Here is a 25,655-nt window from a genome sequence, read left to right on the forward strand (position 1 = left end):
TGCGGTTTCTGCCGCAGAAACAATTGTTGTAGTCATGTGCTCAACCATCACATCAATGTCATCACCGCGTGGGGGAGATTCAACGGTGACAGCAGAGGTGAAAGTTTCCCAGTCCGCCTTGTTTAAAGCCCAACTGGGCAGGCGTCCGAGGGCCTGACACCGGGGCAGCAACAGGAAGATGGGGAATACGCTCTCCAGTGGATAGATGGGAGAGGCCGGGGCTGCAAATTGATAAACCAATGGCCGAGTAACTACCATGAGTCACAGTGAAATGTGTGGCGGCCCCAGTATTTAAGAGGGAGAGTTTGAACAGAGACAGTAAAGTTTCGACATCTCTACCTTGGCCAGTAAGCACGGTGCCACCCCACAAGGGGTTATGGGCATTAAAATCTCCCAGAAGTAGGAAAGGTTTAGGGAGTTGATCAATCAGTGCAGCTAATACATTCAGGGCTACTGCATCATCTGGGGGAAGATATACATAGCAGAAAGTTATTTCCTGCGTTGTTCTTATTCTGACAGTCACAGCTTCAGGAGGGGTTTGAAGGGGCACAATGTCACTCCAGATTGAGTTTAGGACATAAACACAAACTCCACCAGACACTCTATAACAGTCGCTACGGTTCTTGTAATATCCCCTATAGATACGGAGGGCAGGGGTCCGCATTGCCGGGAACCAGGTTTCCAGGAGGGCAATGCAGATAGCAGGTGTAAAGCTTAACAGTTGCCGTCGCTCAGCCAGGCGGTGGAAAAAACTGCCGCAATTGTACTGGAGGATGATGTCATCGTGAGGCTGGGAAGGCATGGAATATTCAATGAGGCAGTTTACGCCTCAGAGTCACCTGCTGCCACAGACTTATTGCCTGAGCAGTCTATATCCATTGTGTCTGAGGGTCTGGCGAGATCTAGGTCCTCAGCGGACACCAGAATCTCCACCCCATCCTCAGACACAGAGCTCGTAGGTAGCGGTGGTGTGGGTGCCACCACAATTTCCTTGGTCTTATGGGTCTTCTTTTTGGAATTCTCTCGCTGCTCCTTGGGTTTCCCCGACTGGGAGGACTTCACTGGCTCAGTCTCCGGGACTGAGGATGAACATGAAGTCCTATGACCAGCTGCTTTTGAGCTCTTCAGCCACTGGCGGGCGTCATTTTTCCCACTAACAGAAACCTGGGAAGGGAGTGACCCAAAGGACCCCTTCCTAGCAAGAGAAGCCAAAAAGACTTATGCTTCTCCGGCTTAGAAGTGTGGACAGACGTCCCTGATGGTTTGGGGCGTGTTACTCCCAACGAAGGTGATGCGGGAGCAACTGGGAGGGAAATCCCCCCCCCCCCCACCATCAAGGGGCAGGTATAGTCTTTCTGGCTCTGAGAGGTGACTGGGGTTGGCAGAACTGATGGAGCCAGAACTGTTGTAGCAGCGTCGTAAGATGATGTCGTACGTACAGGATGCAGGCGTTCAAATTTTCTCTTAGTCTCAGTGTAGGTCAGTCAGTCCAGGGTCTTGTACTCCATGATTTTCCTTTTTTACTGGAGAATCCTGCAGTCTGGCGAGCAAGGCGAATGGTGCTCTCTGCAGTTGACACAGATGGGAGGCGGGGCACATGGCGTATAGGCATGTGATGGGCATCCGCAATCTCGACATGTGACGCTAGAAGTACAGCCTAACTTCCAGCACTTAAAGCACCGCATCAGGGGAGGGATATAAGGCTTTATATCACAACGGTAGACCATCACCTTGACCTTCTCGAGCAATGTATTACCCTCGAAGGCCAAGATGAAGGCACCGGTGGCAACCTGATTATCCCTCGGACCTCGGTGGACACGTTGGATGAAATGTACACCTCGCTGCTCTAAATTGGGGGTCAACTCATTGTCAGACTGCAAAAGAAGGTTCCTGTGAAATATGATACCCTGGCCCATATTTAAGCTCTTATGGGGCATAGTGGTAACAGAAACATCCCCCAACTTGCCACAAGTGAGTAATGCCCGTGACTTGGCAGAGGATGCTGTTTTTATCAAAACTGACCCAAAGCGTATTTCTGACAAGCCCTCCACCTCCCCAAACTTTTCCTCCAAATGCTCCACAAAAAAACTGAGGCTTCATGGACATGAAAGATTCCCATCAACTCTCGTACATACGAGGTACTAGGGCAAATAAGCTTCACTGCCATCCTTAGCCTGGCGTTCCTCCCATGGTGTGGCCAGGGAGGGGAATGACTTGGGGTCATATTTCTTAGCATTGTAGTTAGACTGCCCGCTTAGAGACAGCTGGTGGCGCACCACCAGCAAGAGATGACGTACTATGCTTAATGGCGTGTCATCCGCCCTGATACCACCCATTCCAACCAGGGGGCCTCCCCACGGGCACCACCCAGCCGCAGCAAATGACACCTGACAGGATGGCCATTGCCAGGAGTCCCTGTGCCCCAGGATGGGCATCTACCCCTTGGCATACGTGGGGAGTTAACGTCGCAGGCATCAGCACAGTGATCCCTGTGTGGTCAGGGGGCTACAACCAACAGGGTACATGGCGGCCCCACCACAACAGACTGGCTACCATGCTGGATATCAGGTACAAAGAAGTCCATCATCGACGGAGGAATCGACACTCTGAAACTCCTTTTAGTTGCCTCTTACATCAGGCAAGAATACCTCGGGCTTATTCTTACCCCCCAGACCCACAGGGGGAGAATCAACACGGTTTTCAAAAACATTACTCGTTTGAAACTCAGCTTGCCCTTTTCTCACATGATACACAGCAAGCTAAGGATGAACAGCGGTAGTCTGATTCCATAGTTCTAGATTTCCGGAAAGTATTTGACACGGTGCCCCATTGCAGAGTATTAATGAATGTATGAGCATATGGAATAAGTTCACAGATATGTGAGTGGTTCAAAGACTTCTTAAGTAATAGAATCCAGTATGTTATCCCCAACTGCGAGTGTTTGTCAGAGACAAGGGTATCATCAGGAGTGCCCCAGAGAAGTGTGACAGGACTGTTGTTGTTCTCTATATACATAAATGACTTGGTTGACAGGATGGGCAGCAATCTGCAGTTGCTTACTGATGATGCTGTTGCGTATGGTACGGTGCCAAAGTTGACTGACTGTAGGAAGATACAAGATGACTTACGTAAAATTTCTAATTGGTGTGATAAATGGCAGCTAACTCTAAACGTGGAAAAATGTAAGTTAATGCGGATGCATATGAAGACCAAACCTGTAGTGTTCACATACATTATAAGCAATGTCCTGCCTGACACAATCAAGTCTTCTACATATCAGGGCACAATGCTGCAAAGTGATATGAAATGGAACAAGCATGTGAGAACTGCAGTAGTGATGGCAAATGGTCAACTTTGGTCTATAAGGAGAATTTTTGGTAAGTGTGGTTCACATATAAAGGAGACCGCATATAGGATGCTGGAATGACCTATTCTTGAGTACTGCTTGGGAGTTTGGAATCCGTACCACATTGGATTGAAGGAAGACATCGAAGCAATTCAGAGATGGGCTGTTAGATTTGTTACCAGTAGGTCTGAACAACATGTAAGCATTACAGAGATGCTTTGGGAACTCGAATGGGAATCCCTGGAGGGAAGGCGACATTCTCTTCGAGGAAGAAAACTGAGAAAATTTTGAGAACCAGCATTTGAAGCTGACTGCTGGACAATTCTATTGTGCCAACATACATTGCACTTAACGACCAAGAAGATAAGATATGAGAAATTAGGGCTCATACGGCGGCACATAGAGAGTAGTTTTTATCTTGCGCTGTTTTGCGAGTGGAACAGGGGCGGGTATGACCAGTAGTGGTACATGGTAACCTCCACTACATATTGTATGGTGGTTTGTGGAGTGTCTCTGTAGATGTAGATGTAGTAACTGTCATAAGCTGACACATTGGTGGTGCACTGATTGAAGCTGGATGATACGTTGCAACTGAACTCGGGCTCGTTTACTACCTATTTTTCGCGTGGCTCATCTGTAAAGGGGGTTAGTAGTAAACGGTTGCATTTGCGCCCCTATTATTGAGTCTGATATTGGCTGGCTATTGAAGAGCAGTGAATTGAACTATACACGTTCAGATTGAAACTTATTTATTCAAAAGAAACACTTTAACGTTGTGGCCATGCATTTTTAAGTTCACAGATAATAATCTGTGCAATTCGTACACTGTTTGTCTCACACCCACACACTTTCACTTTGTTCCTTCGCATACCCTGGTGTCCATGCTTGCACTCGCGGCACTTTGCCGCTCCCAACCCGCCACCACAACGGCCAACGACCAAAGACCTCGATTTTCCCGCTCACATCCACAGTCCTGAGTCGGGTCACATGACACCACAGTAGTCAAAATAATTGCTAAACATGGCCACAATTCGTTTACAGTATTTTATAATATTTAAATACTTAAATCTAAATACATTAAATAATTTTACAAATTATCACCACACTTATATAATTCGTTGCAATTAAAAGAAAACCAAAACAGTATCCAACGGAACTACAATGTCCATCAAAACACAAACAAATATTTTCCGGTCTATTTTTGCCCAGCATATTATCTCTGCTGCCGTGCTTTAAATTTTAAACTACTTGAAAGAGTTCCATATTATCCCGTTACCTTACAACGTCAGTAGTATGGTTATGAAGACTGATGCCTCAAAATAGACTATTTTAAATGAATCTCAGTTCTTAGTACATTATTACTTCCTAATGTTATCTACTACTTCTCCTTATCCAATAAATGCCTTCCCTTGAGCCCCTATGCCCTTTATTGCTTTTTTTTAAACATTGCTGCTCATCTTCATTCTGATGAATTTCTGTGTGTGTGTGTGTGTGTGGGCGCACGCGCACGCAGTTGTTCTTGCTTCAGCAGCTGGTATATTCTCAACAAAATTGTACTTACAGGATCAACTTCAATTTGTAGAGGTTTCTTCAGACTCTCTGCCACCAGCTCTGTTTTTCCTTGTGTCATAATAGAACCATTCATTGTTGATGTTGAAGAGACTTGGGTCTCTGAAAAATAAGGAATATAGTCTGAGTTTTTACTGACCACCAGGAGTGAATGAATTGAACGAAAGAGGCATAAGCAGGAAAAAAGTTATCTACATCTTTCAACACTGAAAAGCTAATATATCATCAGTTACCCCTCAATGCTATTTTAAAAACGAACCTTACATACTTCAACAAAAGACATAACTTCCTGGAATAAGGTAACAAAACTCACTTGAACGATCTGTCAAAGTTGTTCCCATTTCAGCTTGTGTGTCTTCATCATCTGAGTCATATTCTTCTGGCAGAGCACTACCTAAAAAATAAAAGTGAATGTATCAGTATGAGTGATAAATTTGATATACAACTATTTAGCATTTATTTCCAGTCAATTTATTCCAAAAGTTGATGTGGATGAGATACTTAAAAAATGTGCGCTCAAATTACAGCACCAAATGGTTTCTGTAATGTGAGGCAGTAATCCTTGTACTCTACATCAGTTTCATTTTACACGTCATCCATACAACACTAAATCTTGTAATATCCACAAACACAAATACTGATAATAGTAATAAAAGTCAAACTATTAATTTATCTGATGTAAACTCCTATTCATCACTGAAGATTATTCACAAGGACATATATGCGTGGTCTCAAAATGAGACAATTAAATAAAGGATTTTAATTGCTGTGATAATATCATTGCTGTCTATCAGCCATACTACATTGCAAGTGCTGCACCTGTTTGTTCTTTGTATTGTGCTATGGAGATCTGAATAATTTGTGGAAGAGATATAAAAAAGTAACTTGCTTCTGGTACATTAGCACCATCATCTCAGTGAAACCTTGACTGGTAATACTGGAATAGTTCCATGCTCATTGGGCTTGTGGACATTTAACCACTTGATACAGATAATGTCTGCAAAGACTTATTGATTTCTAGTGGTATTTTGTTAGAGTCACACAGCAGTCACTCGTCAGGAACTTAACTGTTATCATAGATGAGTGTAGTATAAAAACTCCCAAAACCTTGACTGGTAATACTGGAATAGTTCCATGCTCATTGGGCTTGTGGACATTTAACCACTTGATACAGATAATGTCTGCAAAGACTTATTGATTTCTAGTGGTATTTTGTTAGAGTCACACAGCAGTCACTCGTCAGGAACTTAACTGTTATCATAGATGAGTGTAGTATAAAAACTCCCAAGTTCCATTGAATAATTTACTAGAGTTAGTTACGTAAAACATAAAGCTCACCTGCAAAACCCTCAATAAAATATGACAGTGTTTCGTGTGTTCAGTAGTACCTCTCTTTTGAACATGAAAGTATTAAAAATTCTTGTATATATTGCACATAATACAGCTTCTAGTGATAAAATCTAGATTATTTGAAAAGTAAGAACCAATAAATAAAAATTACTTTCATTAGAAGATCTTTTTATGATAGATTTAGTTTATTTGAACACCTATCTTACTTTTTTACATAATCATTATTCCCTTCTAAGCATTTTTTGAAACACTGTACTAGTTTTTTTAAACCCTTCTGCATTCATCCTCATTACCTTCTAACTGTTGTCCTCCAAGCCACTGTTTGAAGTGTCCAAGTGTCACTGCGCATAGGGTTGGGATTGTATTAAGGTGGATGAAAAATTCCCAACAGAAATTTTGAATCTTACCTACCCTAATTTATTTCATCCAAGGATCATCTCATAGTGATATAGTAGGTGTACAATAACTCCTGATGAATTTCAGCAGCTGTACATCTTTCAGCACACAAATTTTGAATTACAGCACACACTTCGCAACTGACAGGAGCAATGATTTTCAAAGCCTTTTTTAACAGTCATATTACTTCTGCAGTTTCATAAACAATCAATAGATAGCACTGCTTACTGTAAACTTGCTCTGAGCTGTCAACAATCATATATAAACAAACAACTCTTGCTTTTTAAATATGCTTTGTATTTAAATAAAGACAATATTTAACAATGAGGTTAACTTCAAAAACAAGAACTGTCTTGCAGATTTTCTGATAATTGGATGTGAACTATAACTTGGTTCAATTGCAAGTGACCCATAGTTTTATCCCACACAAACTCTTGAGGTTGTTCCAGCAATAGTATATTTCTATATGGCAGAACAATCACACATTCAAGTATTTGACTGAGCATTTGCCACCACATACCTTGAGAAGACTCTTCATCTCCAGAAGAATATTGTACAGGTTCATCATACCCAGTAAAGAACGGAAAAAGTGCATTCATTATATGAACAACTTCATCCATTGATGGTCTGTTTGCTGGATTTTTGTCCCAACACCTACAAGGTTAAAAACAAGAACTGTTAGAGATAATTTACAATTACTTTCTGGGCAAGTCAGTCATCTTCAAAGAAACAGAAACATTCTCTGTTTGACATGTCATTTTTCAGCAACGCAAAAATAAGGGAAGACCTACACCAGTTTAACAGTAGAGACAAAGGATATAGCAACTGAAAAAATTATGTCTCTCAAACAACATTAACAACGGTGAAAGTAAACTTTGTTCTGAGAGGGCCAAGAAAATTTACAACAAACTAAAACTGTTGTGATTCAGGTCATGCAAGGAGAGTGACTGTAGATTAACAAAAACAAGATGCAAAAAGATTAATGTTGAGGATGAGAAAGAGGAGGTGGAGGAAGGAGAATAAAATAAAGAAAAATAAAATGTTCCATTTAGAAATATGTCTTCAGATATCACTTTTACATTGATTTTTAAGGTGCTAGGGTTCTTCAAATCTATTTGTTGCTGTTGGAATTATGATGAATTAAGTGCACTCTGCACCTCAAAAGAATCCAAAGTTCATTTTCACATCTTTACAGACAAACACTTTAAAGCAGCACTAAAAAATCGTCTCCTGCCTCTAGAAAATTTTTAAAATTTTCTTCTCATGCAGACATATTTCCTGTCCCCAGTAGTACTGTAAGATTTTCTTATTCATTGAGCTCAGTTTCTAGCACTGCGACCTTATTTATATTCTATGTAATTTTAAACGCACACAGTCCACAACGTGTTCACCCTGTACTTAATTTTCAGTCCAGGCACAAGAGATAATCAAATAATCACATGTGGCCAAGATAGATGTGTACTGGAAAGTATTGAAGAAAAACCAAATGCACACACAGAAAAGAATGAAAGATCGTTGGCATGAATGATAAACAATATCTGTTGTTTCCTACCTCAATATGCCTCTATTGAGCCTACTCACTGCAACAAATCAGGTCACCACAGAAGAAAAATTATTCATTGTCAATCTTTTGGGACCAAATTACTACAATTTCATTCATTCATACATTGAGTTCTGAAAATCCCATCATGAAGGAGACACTTCAGAGAGATGGAATGACTCAAGTTATACATTAACAGGCAGTCACTGCAGGCTATTTTGTAAAGTATCCTAAGAACAGATCATGAGTGGCACTAATCTACATACACACACACACACACACACAAACACATACACACTCATAGAAGAACTTCTTTTTAATGAATCTCTGGGGACCAAAATGTTTTTGTCCTTATATTCAGTTTAGCTCCAGAATACTAACAAAGTGGCCCTAATCAGAATTTTGAGGTACACAATCACAGACAAACATGAGTTGGCCTAGAAAATCCTAGTACAAATATTAGTGCCACACAATTTTTATTAACTCAGTAGGCATTTATTTCATCATGTGTGGATATCATCAACTGATGTCTTGATTTAAAGGCAGCATCCAGAATGAAGAAGAATCTGTTTATATTCAACTAGTGTCTTAGATAAATACGATTACATGAAAAGGAAAAAAATATTTAAATATTATTCTTTATTTATTGCTTTTTCTTGCCAGCAGAACATGCTTACAAACTGACAGAGTTATCACTCTAGCTGGTTGTTACTGACTACAACCAACTTAACAACAATGAATGAGGAAAACTAGTTACAGCAAAATTTCATGCAGCTGGATAATAATAATAATAATAATAATAATAATAATAATAATAATAATTGTGATCATCATCATCATCGCCATAATCCTGATCTCCGCTATCCCCTATCTTCATCCAGCCCACATTTAGTTCTTTAAAAGTGCACACACAATCACTTATACCTGATATGCAAACCATTATTTCATAATCACAACAAAGTCCTGATATATCACACTAGTTGGAATATCTGTGACAGCATTCAAGTAAATAAACATATTCGAAGCAGCAATAAACATATGCATAGCCTGTAAAACAATTATTCTCATTACATCTACATCTACATGGATACTCTGCAAATCACATTTAAGTGCCTGGCAGAGGGTTCATCGAACCACCTTCACAATTCTTCATTATTCCAATCTCGTATAGCACACAGAAAGAATGAACACCTATATTTCTGTACGAGCTCTGATTTCCCTTATTTTATCGTGGTGATCGTTCCACCCTATGTAGGTCGGTGTCAACAAAATATTTTCGCATTTGGAGGAGAAAGTTGGTGATTGGAATTTCGTGAGAAGATTCCGTCGCAATGAAAAACGCTTCTCTTTTAATGATTTACAGCCCAAATCCTGTATCATTTCTGTGACACTCTCTCCCATATTTCGCGATAATACAAAACATGCTGCCTTTCTTTGAACTTTTTCAATGTATTCCGTCAGTCCTATCTGGTAAGGATCCCACACCGCGCAGCAGTATTCTAAAAGAGGACAGACAAGTGTAGTGTAGCAGTCTCCTCAGTAGGTCTGTTACATTTTCCAAGTGTCCTGCCAATAAAACTCAGCCTTGGGTTAGCCTCCCCCACAACATTTTCTATGCGTTCTTTCCAATTTAAGTTCTTTGCAATTGTAATACCTAGGTATTTAGTTGAATTTATGATTTTTAGATTAGACTGATTTATCGTGTAACCGAAGTTTAACGAGTTCCTTTTAGCACTCATATGGATGACCTCACACTTTTCGTTATTTAGGGTCAAACTGCCACTTTTCGCACCATTCAGATATTTTTTCTAAATCATTCTGCAGTTTGTTTTAATCTTCTGATGACTTTATTAGTCAATAAATGATAGCGTCATCTGCAAACAACCGAAGACGGCTACTCAGATTGTCTCCCAAATCGTTTATATAGATAAGGAACAGCAAAGGGTCTATAACACTACCTTGCGGAATGCCTGAAATCACTTCTGTTTTACTTGATGACTTTCCATGAATTACTATGAACTGTGACCTCTCTGACAGGAAATCACAAATCCAGTCACATAACTGAGACGATATTCCATAAGCACGCAATTTCACTATGAGCCACTTGGGTGGTACAGTGTCAAAAGCCTTCCGGAAATCCAAGAATACAGAACTGATCTGAAATCCCTTGTCAATAGCACTCAGCACTTCATGTGAAATAGGAGCTAGTTGTGTTTCAGCAGAACGATGTTTTCTAAACCCATGTTGACTGTGTGTCAGAAGACCGTTTTCTTTGAGGTAATTTATAATGTTCGAACACGATATATGTTCTAAAATCCTGCTGCATATCGACGTTAACGATATGGGCCTGTAATTTAGTAGATTACTCCTACTACCTTTCTTGAATATTGGTGTGACCTGTGCAACTTTCCAGTCTTTGGGTACGGATCTTTCATCAAGCGAACGGTTGTATATCATTGTTAAGTATGGAGCTAATGCATCAGCATACTCCGAAAGGAACCTAACTGGTATACAGTCTGGACCAGAAGACTTGCTTTTATTAAGTGATTTGAGCTGCTTCACTACTCTGAGGATATTTACTTCTATGTTACTCATATTGGCAGCTGTTTTCGATTCGAATTTTGGAATATTTACTTCGTTTTCTTTCATGAAGGTATTTCGGAAGGCTGTGTTTAGTAACTCTGCTTTGGCAGCACTGTCTTTGATAGTATCTCCATTGTTATCACGCAGAGAAGGCACTGAATGTTTGTTGCCACATACGACCAGACTCTCCCTGGATTTTCTGCCAGGTTTCGAGACAAAGTTTCGTTGTGAAAACTGTTATAGGCATCTCGCATTGAACTCCGCACTATATTTTGAGCTTCTGTAAAGGATTGCCAATCTTGGGGATTTTGCACCTGTTTAAATTTGGCACGTTTGTTTCGTTGTTTCTGCAACAGTGTTTTAACCCGTTTTGTGTACCAAGGAGGATCAGCTCCGTTGTTTGTCAGTTTATTTGGTATAAATCTCTCAATAGCTGCCGATACTATTTCCTCGAATTTAAGCCACATCTGGTCTACACTTATACTATTAATTTGGAATGAGTGGAGATTGTCTCTCAGAAAGGCAAGTGAATTTTTATCTGCTTTATTGAATAGGCATATTTTTCACTTATTTTTTTGAGAATTTGGGGATAACAATATTCAATCTAGCTACGACAACCCTGTGTTCACTAATCCCTATATCGGTTTTTATGCTGGTTATTAACTCAGGATTATTTGTTGCTAAGAGGTCAAGTGTGTTTTCACAACCGTTTACTATTCGCGTGGGCTCATGAACTAACTGCTCGAAATAATTTTCAGAGAATGCGTTTAGCACAATTTTGGATGATATTTTATGAGTACCTCCGGAATTAAACATGTATTTTCGCCAGCATATCAAGGGTAAATTAAAGTCACCATGAACTATTATTGTGTAAGTCAGGTACGTGTTTGAAATCAAACTCAAGTTTTCTTTGAACCTTTCAGCAACTGTATCATCTGAACTGGGAGGTCGGTAAAAGGATCCAATTATTATTTTATTCCAGTTGCCAACAATGTCCTCTGCCCATACTAACTAACAACAAGCTGAACTACTTCTGACAGCAACAAACACACCACCGCCAACCGTATTTAGCCTATCTTTTCAGAACACCGTTAGGGCAAAAATTTCAACCGAGCTTATATCCGGCTTTAGCCAGCTTTCAGTGCCTATAATGATTTGCGCATCAGTGCTTTCTATTAGTGCTTGGAGCTCTGATACTTTCCCAACACAGCTACGACAATTTACAACAGTTATACCAATGGTTCCTCTATCTACGTTCTTCCTGTGTTCAGCCTGCACCCTTTGTGACTGAAGCCCTACTTGTGTTTTCCCGAGACCCTCTAACCTAAAAAAACTGCCCAGTCTACGCCACACAGCCCCTGCTACTCGTGTAGCTGCCTCCTGCGTATGGTGATAACCTGACCTATTCAGCGGAGCCCGAAACCCAACCACCCTTTGGCATAAGTCGAGGAATCTGCAGCCTACACGGTCGCAGAACTGTCTGAGCCTCTGATTCAGACCCTCCACTCTGCTCTGTACCACAGGTTCGCAATTGGTCCTGTCGACTATACTGCAAATGGTCAGTTCTGCTTTCATCTTGCAAGCAAGACTGGCAGCCTTTACCACTTCTGTTAGCCGCTCGAAACCAGAGAGAATCTCTTCTGATCCAAAGTGACACACATCATTGGTACCAACGTGAACAACCATCTGCAGTTGGCTGCACCCTGTGCTCTTTGTGGTATCTGGAAGGACCCTTTCCACATCTTGAATGACTCCACTCAGAATGCACATTGGTTTTCTTACCCTCCTTGTCAGCCAAGTCCCTAAGGGGGCCCATAACGCGCCTAACATTGGAGTTCCCAACTACCAATAATCCCACCCTCTGTGATTGCCTGGATCTTGCAGGCTGAGTGGTTTCCTCTGAAACAGGACAGCTGACAGCATCCGGCTCATTGACAGTGTCAGCCACAGACAGCATATGGAACCTGTTTGTCAGACTAACCGGGGAGGCCTTACATGCGGCCGCCTGGGAAGTCTTTTGCCGCCTGCTTCGCCCTGGGGCGACCTCCCACTCGACCACAGGTGAGGGGTCAGCCTCAGTGCGGGCAGTAACTGGGTTTGCCACCGGTGAGGACCGATCGGAGGACTCTGGCGTGCTGGACATCCATTGGATCTCCACGACTGGCTCACAACAGTGGTGCCCATCCACTGCAGCCTCAAGCTGTGTAACTGAAGCCATCACAGCCTGAAGCTGAGAGCAAAGTGTCACCAACTTGACTCGCATCCACACACAACAATTACAGTCCCTGTCCATACTGAAGACCATGGAAATCTATACATTCAGATAAACGGACTATCAGCACGTGCTGCGCAACTCTACTATACACCCTGATGAAAATTCACGAACTGTATCTAGTAATACGCAGATATTCAAAAACCTAACTACCGAAGCACTCAAGTGAAACTAAATAATTTGCCCCTGATTAGGAACTTTTTATATGTCACAGAATCAGTTTATTTTCTGACGCAAACAAAAATGTGAGAACTGTGGCTATTGGATGTTAAATTTAGCGCAGAAACTCAAGAAACTAAACTATTAAAGCACACAGATGATACAATAAAATTTGCTCCTGGTTAGGAACTCATAAATGACACAAAAACGCTTACATCCCTGTTGCTGCGTCTGTCTCGGTCGGCTACTACTGGCTGGCTGACTTTCTTTTGAAAAATGAAATTTGCCTCTGCAGAACAGCCACTCTACATTTAGCTTTCACAAGATGAATAATGCCCATGTCTAGAAGCTGCAGGTAACTTGCACATTTAGCAGGAAGAAACACAAAATCAGATGTTCCCGAGAGATGACGTTAAAAAGAATGATGCTGCTGCAATCATCTCAACATTTAAACTTCTGAAACTCTTTGTACAAATTTCAGCAGTCATTCAGGCATTGAAAATAAAATGATACAAGCACAGAGATGTTTTTCTGTTTTGAAGCCAAGTGAAAATTTAAAATTTTCCAATCATTAATGGCAACACTTTTTCACTGGAATTACTACTAACACACAATAGGGTCATCATTCTTCCTTTGCTTTTTTGCCTCTGTGATATTTTCCCCTCTGAACAGAATATACTTAGGCTTTTTGATGGAAGTAAATTATAGCAGACCCCAGTTCTGTATCTGGGTTCATACATGTTATCAGCGATGGCAAAATATTCGTCTTCCAATCTTCAATAATTTACAAGTGCACTGCCTTTTTCCACTTAAATGTTTTCCAATTAAATGTTAACGCAGTTTACATCTTCTTGCCAATGTTTGATATGATGAAATCTTCACTATTGAGGTTCCGAGAAAGTTTCTTTGGCCTCTCATAAAACATTTCTACTTATGGGAACATTTTCACTTGTCATTTCAAGAAGCAATCTGATTAGTAGGATGGTGGTTTTTAAACACTTAAGCAGCCTGCACGTCTTCAGTTTAGCTGTGCAGCTTATCACAGGTGATGTCAAGTTTAACTGACGAACTTTACCCGAGATAACTGCCATCTGCCTGCATGAGAGATTAGTCTTTAATGACGATAAATTATAAAGTTTCCTCTAGAAACTATACAGTCTTAGTTTCACCAGTCTTGTGAACCTCAACCTATTCCCATTACTACCACCACAGAAGACAGTACAGATCACACCTGTCTCCAAGAAGGATAGCAGAAGTGATCCACAAACTACCATCCAGTATCTTTGAGATCTACATCTAAATGGATACTCTGCAAATCACATTTAAGTGCCTGGCAGATAGTTCATTGAAACACCTTCACAATAATTCTCTACTATTCCAATCGCGTGCAGCTTGCAGAAAAAACGAACACCTATATCTTTCCACACGAACTCTGATTTCCCTTATTTTATTATGATGATCGTTTCTCCCTATGTAGGTCGGCATAAACAAAATATTTTCACATTCGGAGGAGAAAGTTGGTGACTTAAATTTTGTGGAAAGATCCTCTGATGAAAAATGCCTTTGTTTTAATGATATCCACCCCAAATGCCGTATCATTTCAGTGATACTCTCTTCCCTATTTCGCGATGATATAAAACATGCTGCCCTTCTTTTTCACTGTACTCCGTCAATCCTGTCTTGTAAGGATCCCACACCATGCAACAGTATTCTAAGAGAGGATGGACAAGCATAGTGTAAGCAATCCCTTTCATAGATCTGTTACATTTTCTAAGTCTCCTGCCAATAAAACGAAGTCTTTGTTTAGCCTTCCCCACACATTTTTTGTGTGTTCCTTCCAATTTAAATTGTCTGTAATTGTAATTCCTAGGTATTTGGTTGAATTTACGGCTTTTAGCTTCGACTGATTTATTGTGTAACCAACATTTAACGGATTCCTTTTAGCTCTCAAGTGTATGACCTCACACTTTTCATTATTTAGCATCAACTGAAAATTTTTGAACCAAACAGGTATCTTTTCGAAATTGTTTTGCAATTTGTTTTGATCTTCTGATGACATAACTAGCTGATAAATGACAGCAACATCTGCTGCTCAGATTGTCTCCTAAACTGTTTGTACAGATAAGGAAAGCCTACCAGAATGAATTTCGAAAACATTGCTGCTCCAAGACAATCAGAATCGATGCCGAAAACATCAATCATATGGAAGCCTTGCACTTTTCTCACATGACATACTGAAAGTAATGTGTCAGGTAGTCAAATAAATGCACCATTTCTTGATTTCTGAAAAGCATTTGACTTAGTCACCACATCTATACTTATTATGAAAAGTGCGATCGTATGGGGTATCAAATGAAATTTGTGATTGGATTGTGGATTTCTTGGTACAGAGGACACAATATGTTATCTTGGGTGGGAGTCATCGACAGATGTAAACGTGGAGAGTGTCCCAGAGAAATGCATCAGGACTCTTGCGATTCATGTTGTATATTAATGACCTCGTGTCCAAAATTAATAGTAACCTCAGACTTTTCTCAGTCAATGCAGTCATCTATAACAAACTGATGTCTGAAAGTGAACAGTTTTGTGAACAAAATGCAACAAGTGCTCTGTTTCACTACCAGTCCAACGGAGAAGCAGAATGCTTCGTACGCACTTTCAAACAACATGTAGCCAAGCTTCACACCACCCACACACGGGAACAGGCACTGCAGCTCTTTTTTGCCTCCTATTGCTCCCATCTACGAGACGGACCATCACCAGCTGAGCTTCTGTGGGACCACCACCGTCAGATGCTGCTACACTTGCTACATCCACTGCAGCATCTCGCACTGCCAATAGTTCGCAAGTTTTGCTTTGGACCGAGGAATCTCGTTCTTTTCAGGGTTTATGGCAACCGTAGGAAATGGAAAAAGGCATGATTCAGGAACACATTGGCTCTTTTATGTGCTTGATTGCATGTCATTTGCCATGTGATTCTGCTGCTTTTCTTCCTGCACATTCACAGCCTCACAGAACAGCGCGACCTTCACAGCCACCTGATGGTGGCACTAAGGCACCCCAGGAGGAGTGGAGGAACGACGCGCTCTCACCCCCGCCATCGCCGTCATTGCCCTAGGACACTCCCTCAGGCCTGGACATATGTCCTGGCAGCAGTTTTCTGGAGGATGTTCCTGTTGCCTCACAAGCCAGATGGCAGGGACGGTCGTGAGTACGTCATCCTCCACAGTCATGGCTCTCGGCTCATCTCAATGTCCAGTGTCCTGCCTGCCTCCCCACTGTCATGCACATCCTCCCTACACAAAAATGGTGCAGTATTTTTGTGGGTGGGTGGGGAGGGGAATGTGCTTGCGTAGCTTTTCCAGCACACCGAACAGCAAGGATGTTACGAGAAGATTGATAGTAGGTGTATCAAGCACGCCTATCAGGAGAGAGGCCAAAGACAGATACATGGATAATCATTTCATTGTACGCACAGTATTCGTATGGCATTTAACTTTTTGCAGACCTAATCAGAGAAGTTGCACAATTTTCCAGAGGTAGAAGACTATTTATACTCACAATCATTAACGCCCACTTTACGCTCTGATATATCAATAGAACAGACACTAGAGGACATCATAAATGAGTACAATCTTTTTGTATTAAACGAGGTAAGACAAGCACCAACATACTGTGGTAGCACTGGAGGAATCAGTAATATAGACATATCACTAGCCAACAAGAACTTTCTACCACGTATAGCAAAATGTGAAGTACACACACACACACACACACACACACACACACACACACACACACACACACTCGCGCGCGCAAAACGACCTTGAAACATTGCCGATTACTTCTAGGAAAGGCAAATTGGCTGATTATTACACACACAGTAGAAAATTTTCAACAACACATTATCCAAGGTAGCACAGACTACAAAATGCATATTCTAAGAGACTTACTCCAAACAGCGTAGTCAGCAGCCATTCCATGAGGGAAAGCCAGATGGAAACATAAACTACCATGGTCTATATACTATACTATACTATACTATCAAAGAGCCAAGATGCACAAGAACAAGAACTTGGACTTGAGCTATACCATGATGTGAAAAAAAAGTACAAAAAAGAACTAAACAAAACAGGACAAAACCACTGGGGCAAATTTGTTAAAACACAACTACAGAACAACGTATGGGGGAGACAAAATAATTAAGATCGCAACAGTTTTGTCAACATTACAACAGGAAGACAGTATCATGACAAAGGGCTGGAGATGTTCAGCCGAGTTTCTGCTAAGCAAGCACCTCCGTGATGACGAAGAAACACATGACAACAACACCATATGGACTTACATGACCAAATGAGCAATATTTACAAAAATGGTGCATTACCATCCTTTCGCCCAGGCAGAGGTAGTGCTAGCAATAGCTAGATTTAAAACTAGTACGAAGCAATTCCCAGTTGGAATACTTTCGGAAACTCTTAAAAATACTATCACACAAATCAACTCCATTCTAACAGACATGCTAGATGACACCTTACAACAAGGAAGTGTCCTGGAAAACAGCCAATGTAGTCATTATTAGGAAATCAGGGGATTCATCAACTGCCTCCAAAATGTACAGGGCAATCTGCCTTCTAAACACACTGGCTGAAGTACCGCATTTACTTGAATTTAAGCCGCACTTTTTTCCGGTTTTTGTAACCCAAAAAACCGCCTGTGGCTTAGAATTGAGTGCAAAGTAAGCGGAAGTTCTGAAAAATGTTGGTAGGTGCCACCACAACTAATTTCTGCCGTCGAATATATGCAGGGCTACACAAGCATGCTTTGCAGACACAAAGATAAATACTGGTGCCAAAACCTCTGCGTCAGTAAATAACTAAAAAGAAAGGTAGAAGACGAGCTTTTCTCCTCTGCCCTGAGTTTCGACCACTGCACTTTCATACATTATCCAATGAAGTAAACAGAAATTCCGTATTGTTCATCTTCGAATGTAGCAGCCTTTCAAATATTCGTAGCAACAAAAATAAATTTCTTTACACAGAAATACCAACAATGCACAAGGCTTTAGGAGTTGCACGAGTTGATACACTGCGGCCCATTAAGATTTCACATAGTGGCATCTATTGCTTCGTGGAATTTTGTGAAGTGCTTGTTGGTGTTAGTGAACCATAATGAAGCGCTTTCATTATAGTGCCAAATTCAAGAGAGGAGTTGTTTCTTTTGAGGAACAAAGCTCTAATCGTGCTGCAGGTCTGCGATACAGGATTGATGAGAGCAACATCAGGTGATGGCGACTGCAAAGAGACAAATTATTTGAATGTTCAAGTAGCAGGAAAGCATTTAGTGGGCCAAAGTGTGACCGATATCATGCACTAGAAGTGCTTGGAACCGCATCAGAAATTCCTGCCTGTGAACACCGAAATTTTAAGAATTAAGACACATGAAATTGCTAGAGAGCAAAAAATTGAAAATTTTAAGGTTAGCCGCAGCTGAATTGATCTGTTTATGAAGCGCTGGGGGATTTCACTTCGGAGGCGAACTTCACTTGCACAGAAGCTGCCGAAAAATTATGAAGAAAAACTTGTGGAATTTCAGCGCTTCATAATTAGGTTGCGCACAGAAAAACAATACCTTCCTGGTCAGATAGGAAATGCTGACCAAAATCCCATACATTTTGACATGCCTTCAAATTATACGGTTGATGCCAAAGGAAAGAAAGACGTCATGCATGCTTGCATAGCAGTTGAATACAAATTACCCCCATTCATAGTTTTCAAGTGAAAGACTTTACCAAAATTGGAAGTGTTTCCAAAAACTGTAATTGTATGAGCAGACGAAACTGGGTAGTTTTCGGAGGACATGTTTCTTATTACATGCAATTTTTGGACTAATGGGTAGAGCATATCAGCATAATCAGTCGGAGCATTTTTTTAGAACCTCCACCTAGTTTAGTGCAACTTTTCTTTTGAAATCAAACTTCAAAAATTATTTTTGATAGTAGTTGCCATCTTCTCAATTTTTCATTTTTATGCCAAGCTTCATTAATAAGAACACCAAAATAACACTGAGACTCCATTGTTAAACAGCACACTTCAAGACATCGTTGTTAACTGAGAGTGAGTGAACAGGTGGTGGTGAAATGGGCAAGACAACACACAGACATGTATAGACTTGTCTGTGAGCCTGTATGGACTTGCAGATGCGGTCTGCTAGCCTGCTGAAACTTTCTGCAGAGAACTGTTTCCACAAATAATCATACGTCACCTTAATTTCATGTGTTTTTTTGTGTTTAAATTAATCATTGATATACTTTATTACATTGCACCAGACATTACTTTATTACATTAAGATATGTATTTTTTGCTCATATTTGTAATTTTTTTCCAAGACTTGACAAAGCTGAAATTTATACTGAAGTTTGATATCATTAAGGTGTATTAAGTGTATAATTTTCAGATTTTTATCTGGTCTCCCAACAAAGATATTGAAGCCAAAGAATGAAAAAATTTTAAAAAATTCGTTTTAAAAAATAGTATACTGACGTGTCAGCTTCTCACCATTGATACTCTATAAGCAACTACATTGTGTAGTGTAATACCACAAAAATATTAAGGCTGAGAAATTACTTCTCCTTTGGAAAAATACTGTTTAAAAATTTGAGTTTTTTAATTTGTGACCAATAACTTTGAACCAGTCGAGGGACATGAAAGGGAAGCAGTGAATACACTAAGCAGATTGAGAAGGATGTAGGCTGCAGTGGGTACTGGGAGATGAAGTGGCTTGCACAGGATAGAGTAGCATGGAGAGCTGCATTAAACCAGTCTCAGGACTGAAGACCACAACAACAACAACTTGGAGCCATTAAAAATATATTAGCGAATACATTCAGCTAGGTGATCATGGTTTTAATTTATAGTCCGTTGTGTGCTGAACTAAAATTCTTGTCTGAAAGGTCTGGGGCAATCCTTACTGAATAATTCTAAAAACAGCAGATGCTCATAAATGCAAAAAACTGCTCACAGCCTGAAACAAAAATGACTACTGTTCCTAGATGATAAACAATAAATAAAAAAAAAAGTTTTTGAGCCTACTAAACATTTGGGAATTCACCCAGCAAATATCAATTTTTTCTGAGACAGTTGAGCAACCAACATTTTTTTTTCCCTAGACCACTTGGTATGGAATGAGCTGAAAGTACAATATTATTAGACTGTATTAACAACAAAAACAAACCAAAGTAATTTGCAAAAATTTGAAGAAAATACCTGGTCATAAGAGATTCAATTGGTCGTGGGCATCCTTCTATCAGGGGTGGTCGTTCACCAGTATGCACAGCCCACATAATTCTGTAAGCTGAGCCACCAATGTCATCAAAAGGCTTCCGCCTGCTCAAAACTTCCCACAGAATAATTCCCCAACTAAAGACATCACATTTTTCGGTATAGCTTGAACCTGAAAGGAAACCATAGCACTACTATAGGGAAAAAACCACGTGAAATATTTGGAATAAAAACTAATCTGAGAATACAAATCGTCAATAAACAAATTAAACAATGGAAACTCCACTTAGGAACATCAACAATGTAGGAAAAGATTGACTGTTACTTACTGTAAAGAAGACACATTAAGTTGCAGATAAGCACAATTGCTCTCCAGCACCTGGAGCAGCATTCTAGACACCACCTCCAAAAGTTATCTACCCTGCCAACATCCTACAGCTGCTTCAGGGCACCACTATCCAACCACTATCCTACCTACAATGTCCCTCTTCGTTTACCTCTCACAGCACCTAAACCCTGCCTAGCTGACCTTTTCAACTTGTCGCATCCCCTAAAGCTCCCTACCAACTCTCCATCGAATCCAGAGCCGAAACATTCCCCAGACACAGTTGTTAACATTTCCACCAAAACCCTCAGCTCACACAAGTTTCATTCCAATCCAAAGGTCTCACCTTTAGCCTTACACCCAAATTTAAGCATGCTGGGCTTGTCAAAGACCTACTCTCCTCCTCCCGATCTCTGCAATGGAAGCACTTCTTTGCCACCAGTTCCTCTAACCAAAACCAACCCAATTACAACACTGAACCCTGCCTCTCACAGTCCATACCACCATCCAATCATGATCCTCCCCACTCCCACCCAACCACTCACTGGTCACCTTCCAGGAATTCCTTACTTCCAACTTAGCCTCACCACTCTTCCCCTAGTCCCTTCCTCCGAACACCACCCTTTCAGCAGAAGAAGGAATAGCCATACACAACTTCAAAAGAAATCTTGACCTAATCATCCTACCTGCAGTCACAGGTTCCATCACTGTGGTTATGAACCGCAGTGACTACCTGGCAGAAGGCCTGCACCAATTATCTGATTCCTTCGCCTATAAACTCTGCCAGAGTGATCCCATCCCAGAAGTCCACCTCCAATCCCTAGCCCAAGGGCCTTCCCAGAACCTCCCCCCTGAATCCGTTTCCCTCCTCACCACTATGACCCCCCGCCCCCAAACACCTTCTACATGCTCCCCAAAATCGCAAACCCAACAATCCTGGACACCTGATTGTGGCTGGTTATTGTGTCCCCTCCAAAAGAATGTTGGTCCACAATGACCAACACCTTCAATCACTTGCCCATAATCTAGTCTCCCAATCAAAGATATCAACCCCATCCTTCACAGACTCTCCACCATCCCCATTCTCTTAATCTCCTGGATCCCTACTTGTCACTGCTGACGTCATGTCCCTATACATCAACATCCCTCATATGCCTATGGTCTTACCGCTATTGAATACTACCTTTGCCAGTGTCCTCCAGACATTCCTTCTCATTCCTCATACACTTTACTAACTGTATTCCCTAGCACAGCTGTGGGCAGCTGCATGCACCCTCTTATGCCAACCTCCTATGGGCCTCCTGGAAGAGACCTTTCAAGCCTTCCTAAATCCCAAACCCTTAGTCTGGTTTAGGTTCATTGATGATATCTTCATGATCTGGACTTAGGGCCAAAACAACCTATCTTCGTTCCTCCACAACCTCAACAGCTTCTATCCCTCTGCTTCACCTGGTCCTCCTCAACCTAGTGACACTGACCTTCTCCTCTCTGACAGCTGCATCCACACCACTGTCCACACTAAACCCACCAACAGTACTTGCACTTCGACAGGTATCAATGCTTTCATGCCAAAAAAATCCCTCCCATGCAGCCTGGCCACACAGGGAACAGCGCATCTTCTGCAGTGACAAGAACTCCCTTGCTCAGTATGATGAGAGTCTCACCAAGGCCTTCACAGACAGGCACTATGCCCCACACCTAGTCCTCAGAAAGATCTCCTGTGCCATTTCCCCTGATTACCGCCCCCCCCCCCCCTCCTCCCAAGAACTGGTCACAATGGAGTGCTCCCTTCATCAACCCAGTATCACCCTGGACTGTAACAACTCAACCACATTCTTCACCAGGGCTTTGATTACCTATCATCATGCACTGAAATGAGGGGCATCCTACCAGAGATTCTTCCCACCCTACTAAAGTAGGATACAACAATTGTATCCTCCTGGAAGACTTGCTCAATCCACCAGCCCAGCACTTCCTATTCCAGTCCTGTCACAGGTTTATCCTACCTCATCAGGGGGTGGGTCACCTGTGAAAGCAGCCATGTCATTTACCAGCTCTGCTGTGCTTTAAACCAATGCACAGCTCTTTATAGCAATATGACTACAAGTAGCTGTGCACTAGGGTCAATGGCCACCGCCAAACTGTAGCCAAGATCAAAGTAGGCCATGCTATAGCACTAAATGCAGCTGACCACAGCATGCTTGATTTCAATGGCTGCTTCACTACCCATGCCATTGGGACCCTCCTTTCCACCACCAGCTTTTCTGAACTGTGCAGATGGGAGTTATACTTACAACACATTCTCTACTCCAGAAGTTATCAAGGCCTCAGCCTATGGTAACATACTGTCCCACACCTTCCACCCAACAGTTTCCACCCCATCTGTCCTACATCTCCTCGCATCCTTGTCTCCTAGCCTCTTTGTTTGTTGCCCTCCGCCAACGCACCCACCCATCTTTCCCCACTCTTCTACTTTTTCACTCCTTTCCCCACCTCCCTGCCTCACAACCTCTTGATGCTACACCCGTTGGCATTCTAGTCCCTGCACACGCTCGCCAGACAGCTTTCCTCTGTCTCCCCACCTGTACATTGCTAACCCTTCCCCTTCCATGTTCCCTCCAGATTGCTACTGCCATCCCATGTGACAGCTCCAGTCTGGCCTCAGATGCTGGAATTGGCAGTCATGTGTGCATGAGGTGTGCTTGCTTGTGTGTATAAATGGTGTGCATTTCTCTGTTTCTCTTTTGTTGATGATGGCTGTGGCCACAAGCTTTGCATAAGTGTCCTTTAATTGTGCCTGTCTGCAACTTAATGTATCTTCTTCACAGTAGGAAGTAATCTATCTTTTCTTACATTGTGATTCTTGAGTTTCTCCCGGCGTATTTGATAATCAAAATATCCACGGGTTCCCTCTAAGCAGCCATAGTGTACAGATCTCCGTGCCGGCACGTTCACAGGAGCTCAGTCCGTCAGTTCACCTGATGATGGCGACATGTATGATCGCCGAAATATTGTGCCCGCTGGACACTATAGACCGGCAGCACACCCGTGGATATTTTGATTTTCTTACATTGTCAATAAACAAATTAAATGATTTTATACAATGTTGTAACAATAATCTAAAGAAGTTCCATTACTTAAGTAGATAGATAGATTTATAGAGATAGATAGATAGAGAGACAGAGAGAGAGAGAGAGAGAGAGAGAGAGAGAGCAGCTTAGCATAGTCGTCAAAATACATTCCTGACATGCAGAAGGTTGTAGATTTGAATCCTGTCAATTGCTTTAAAATTTTTTGATTTTTAAATCTTTATCAAAATGACTTTGATCATTATTTTTATTCAATTAAATGGTTTAAATGTAATTTTTTATTTCTAATCTTTTGTCACATCATTTTAATCATTGTACTGACTTCTTATTTGCTCACATTTTTCCTTCTATCATTCTTTTATCATTTGGAATAATTGAGGAAATGAAGACAATAGGGAAAAGTTGAGTAATCACTGAAAATGACAATTGAGACTATCCCACAAAGCAGAATTGCACCACCCAAACTGAGAAGGAGGTATACTTGCTACGAACTTACACTTGATTCAAATTTAAAGAATACTTTTGGTAAGACCTCACAGTCTCAATCACATACACATTTTTTTTGTGAGCGGACTGTAGCCTCTTGGTAAGGTTACATTATAATACCAGAAAAATACTATTAGGCTCGTGTTTCACAGGGTAGAACTCTCAGACATGCTGATGCAGGTCAGACACAATTCATAGCCTCAGCAGCAGTGAATATGTCACAAACTGTCATTTTAATGGGTATGGCATAGTTGTGAGACACACAGGTTAGAACTAGGCCAATTAAAAGTAATCACTCCACGACTGAACTGATGTCTGGCCTTATTACCACGATGAAATCCCAACTGCTTCACGACTATTGCCTGCAGGACTTACAGTTGACTGTTTAGTTGCATTCTGTTGACTAATTTTGTACTGAAGGCTCAGAGCAGACAGTTTGTGCGCCATAAGCCCAGCAGTGTATGTACCAATCACTACTGTGCAAGAGCAGACCCATTTATTGTGGAGTCAACACAATATCAAGATTGGATCAAGTACAAACAGAGGAATGATCATGATCACTTCTGCTTCACTTTCAGAGGGAAAGTGAAGTCATATATTACAGTCTGATAGTGGTAATCACAACAGCCTTGTGGAGAGAGACCAATTTGGTAGTAGTGAAAACAAGAATGGAGAGTGTATATAAGGCAAATCCACAAAGTAAGTTCCATTTGGTTATATAAAACAAACGTGTACAGATACAGAAAAAATATTTATTGTACCAAAATCTACAACCGTTAAACTACTTTTCTACATAGCTTCCGAAATTTTGTAGCCACTTGTCATAGCATGCCACAAGTTTTTGTATGCCTTCTCCATAGAAGGCTGCCGCCTGTGTATGTTCTTTCAGCTCGTCATCATCGTTGAAGTGTTGACCACAAAGGACAAATTTTAGGTGTAAGAAGAGATGAAAGTCACTAGTAGCGAGGTCCGGGCTGTACGGAGGATGATCAAACGCATCCCAGTGAAATTCCTGTAAGAATTGTTTCGTCACATTCATTGTGTGAGGTACTTCACGTCCTTCATTGAACAGTCTGACCCATCTTCTAACCATGGAATCACTCATAGCATTTTGTCCGTAAACCTAGCAGATTAGTTGATGAATTTCCTTTGGTTTAACTTTCTTTGCATTTAGAAAACAAATCACAGATCTGATTTCACACGCGGCGGCATTTTCAATTACAGCTGACATTACAAAGAAGCACTACAAAGCACACGTTGACA

General features: G+C 41.2%; 1 protein-coding gene across 1 annotated transcript in view; it reads right to left on the minus strand.

Annotated features, from left to right (window-relative positions):
- The window catches only part of LOC126140954 (mitogen-activated protein kinase kinase kinase 7-like), a gene marked incomplete at its 3' end in the record, with an annotated part of 91,889 nt that overhangs the window by 14,511 nt on the left and 51,723 nt on the right, over positions 1–25,655 (minus strand). Inside the window, exons 5-8 of the mRNA XM_049915241.1 lie at positions 20,478–20,664; positions 7,182–7,315; positions 5,229–5,309; positions 4,908–5,017 (exon numbers count right to left, since the gene is read on the minus strand). Coding sequence (XP_049771198.1) covers positions 4,908–5,017; positions 5,229–5,309; positions 7,182–7,315; positions 20,478–20,664 — 512 coding nt within the window. The remainder of the gene's footprint in view (positions 1–4,907; positions 5,018–5,228; positions 5,310–7,181; positions 7,316–20,477; positions 20,665–25,655) is intronic.

The sequence above is a fragment of the Schistocerca cancellata genome, unplaced genomic scaffold (genome assembly GCF_023864275.1).
Source record: "Schistocerca cancellata isolate TAMUIC-IGC-003103 unplaced genomic scaffold, iqSchCanc2.1 HiC_scaffold_708, whole genome shotgun sequence".
NCBI classification, from domain to species: domain Eukaryota; kingdom Metazoa; phylum Arthropoda; class Insecta; order Orthoptera; family Acrididae; genus Schistocerca; species Schistocerca cancellata.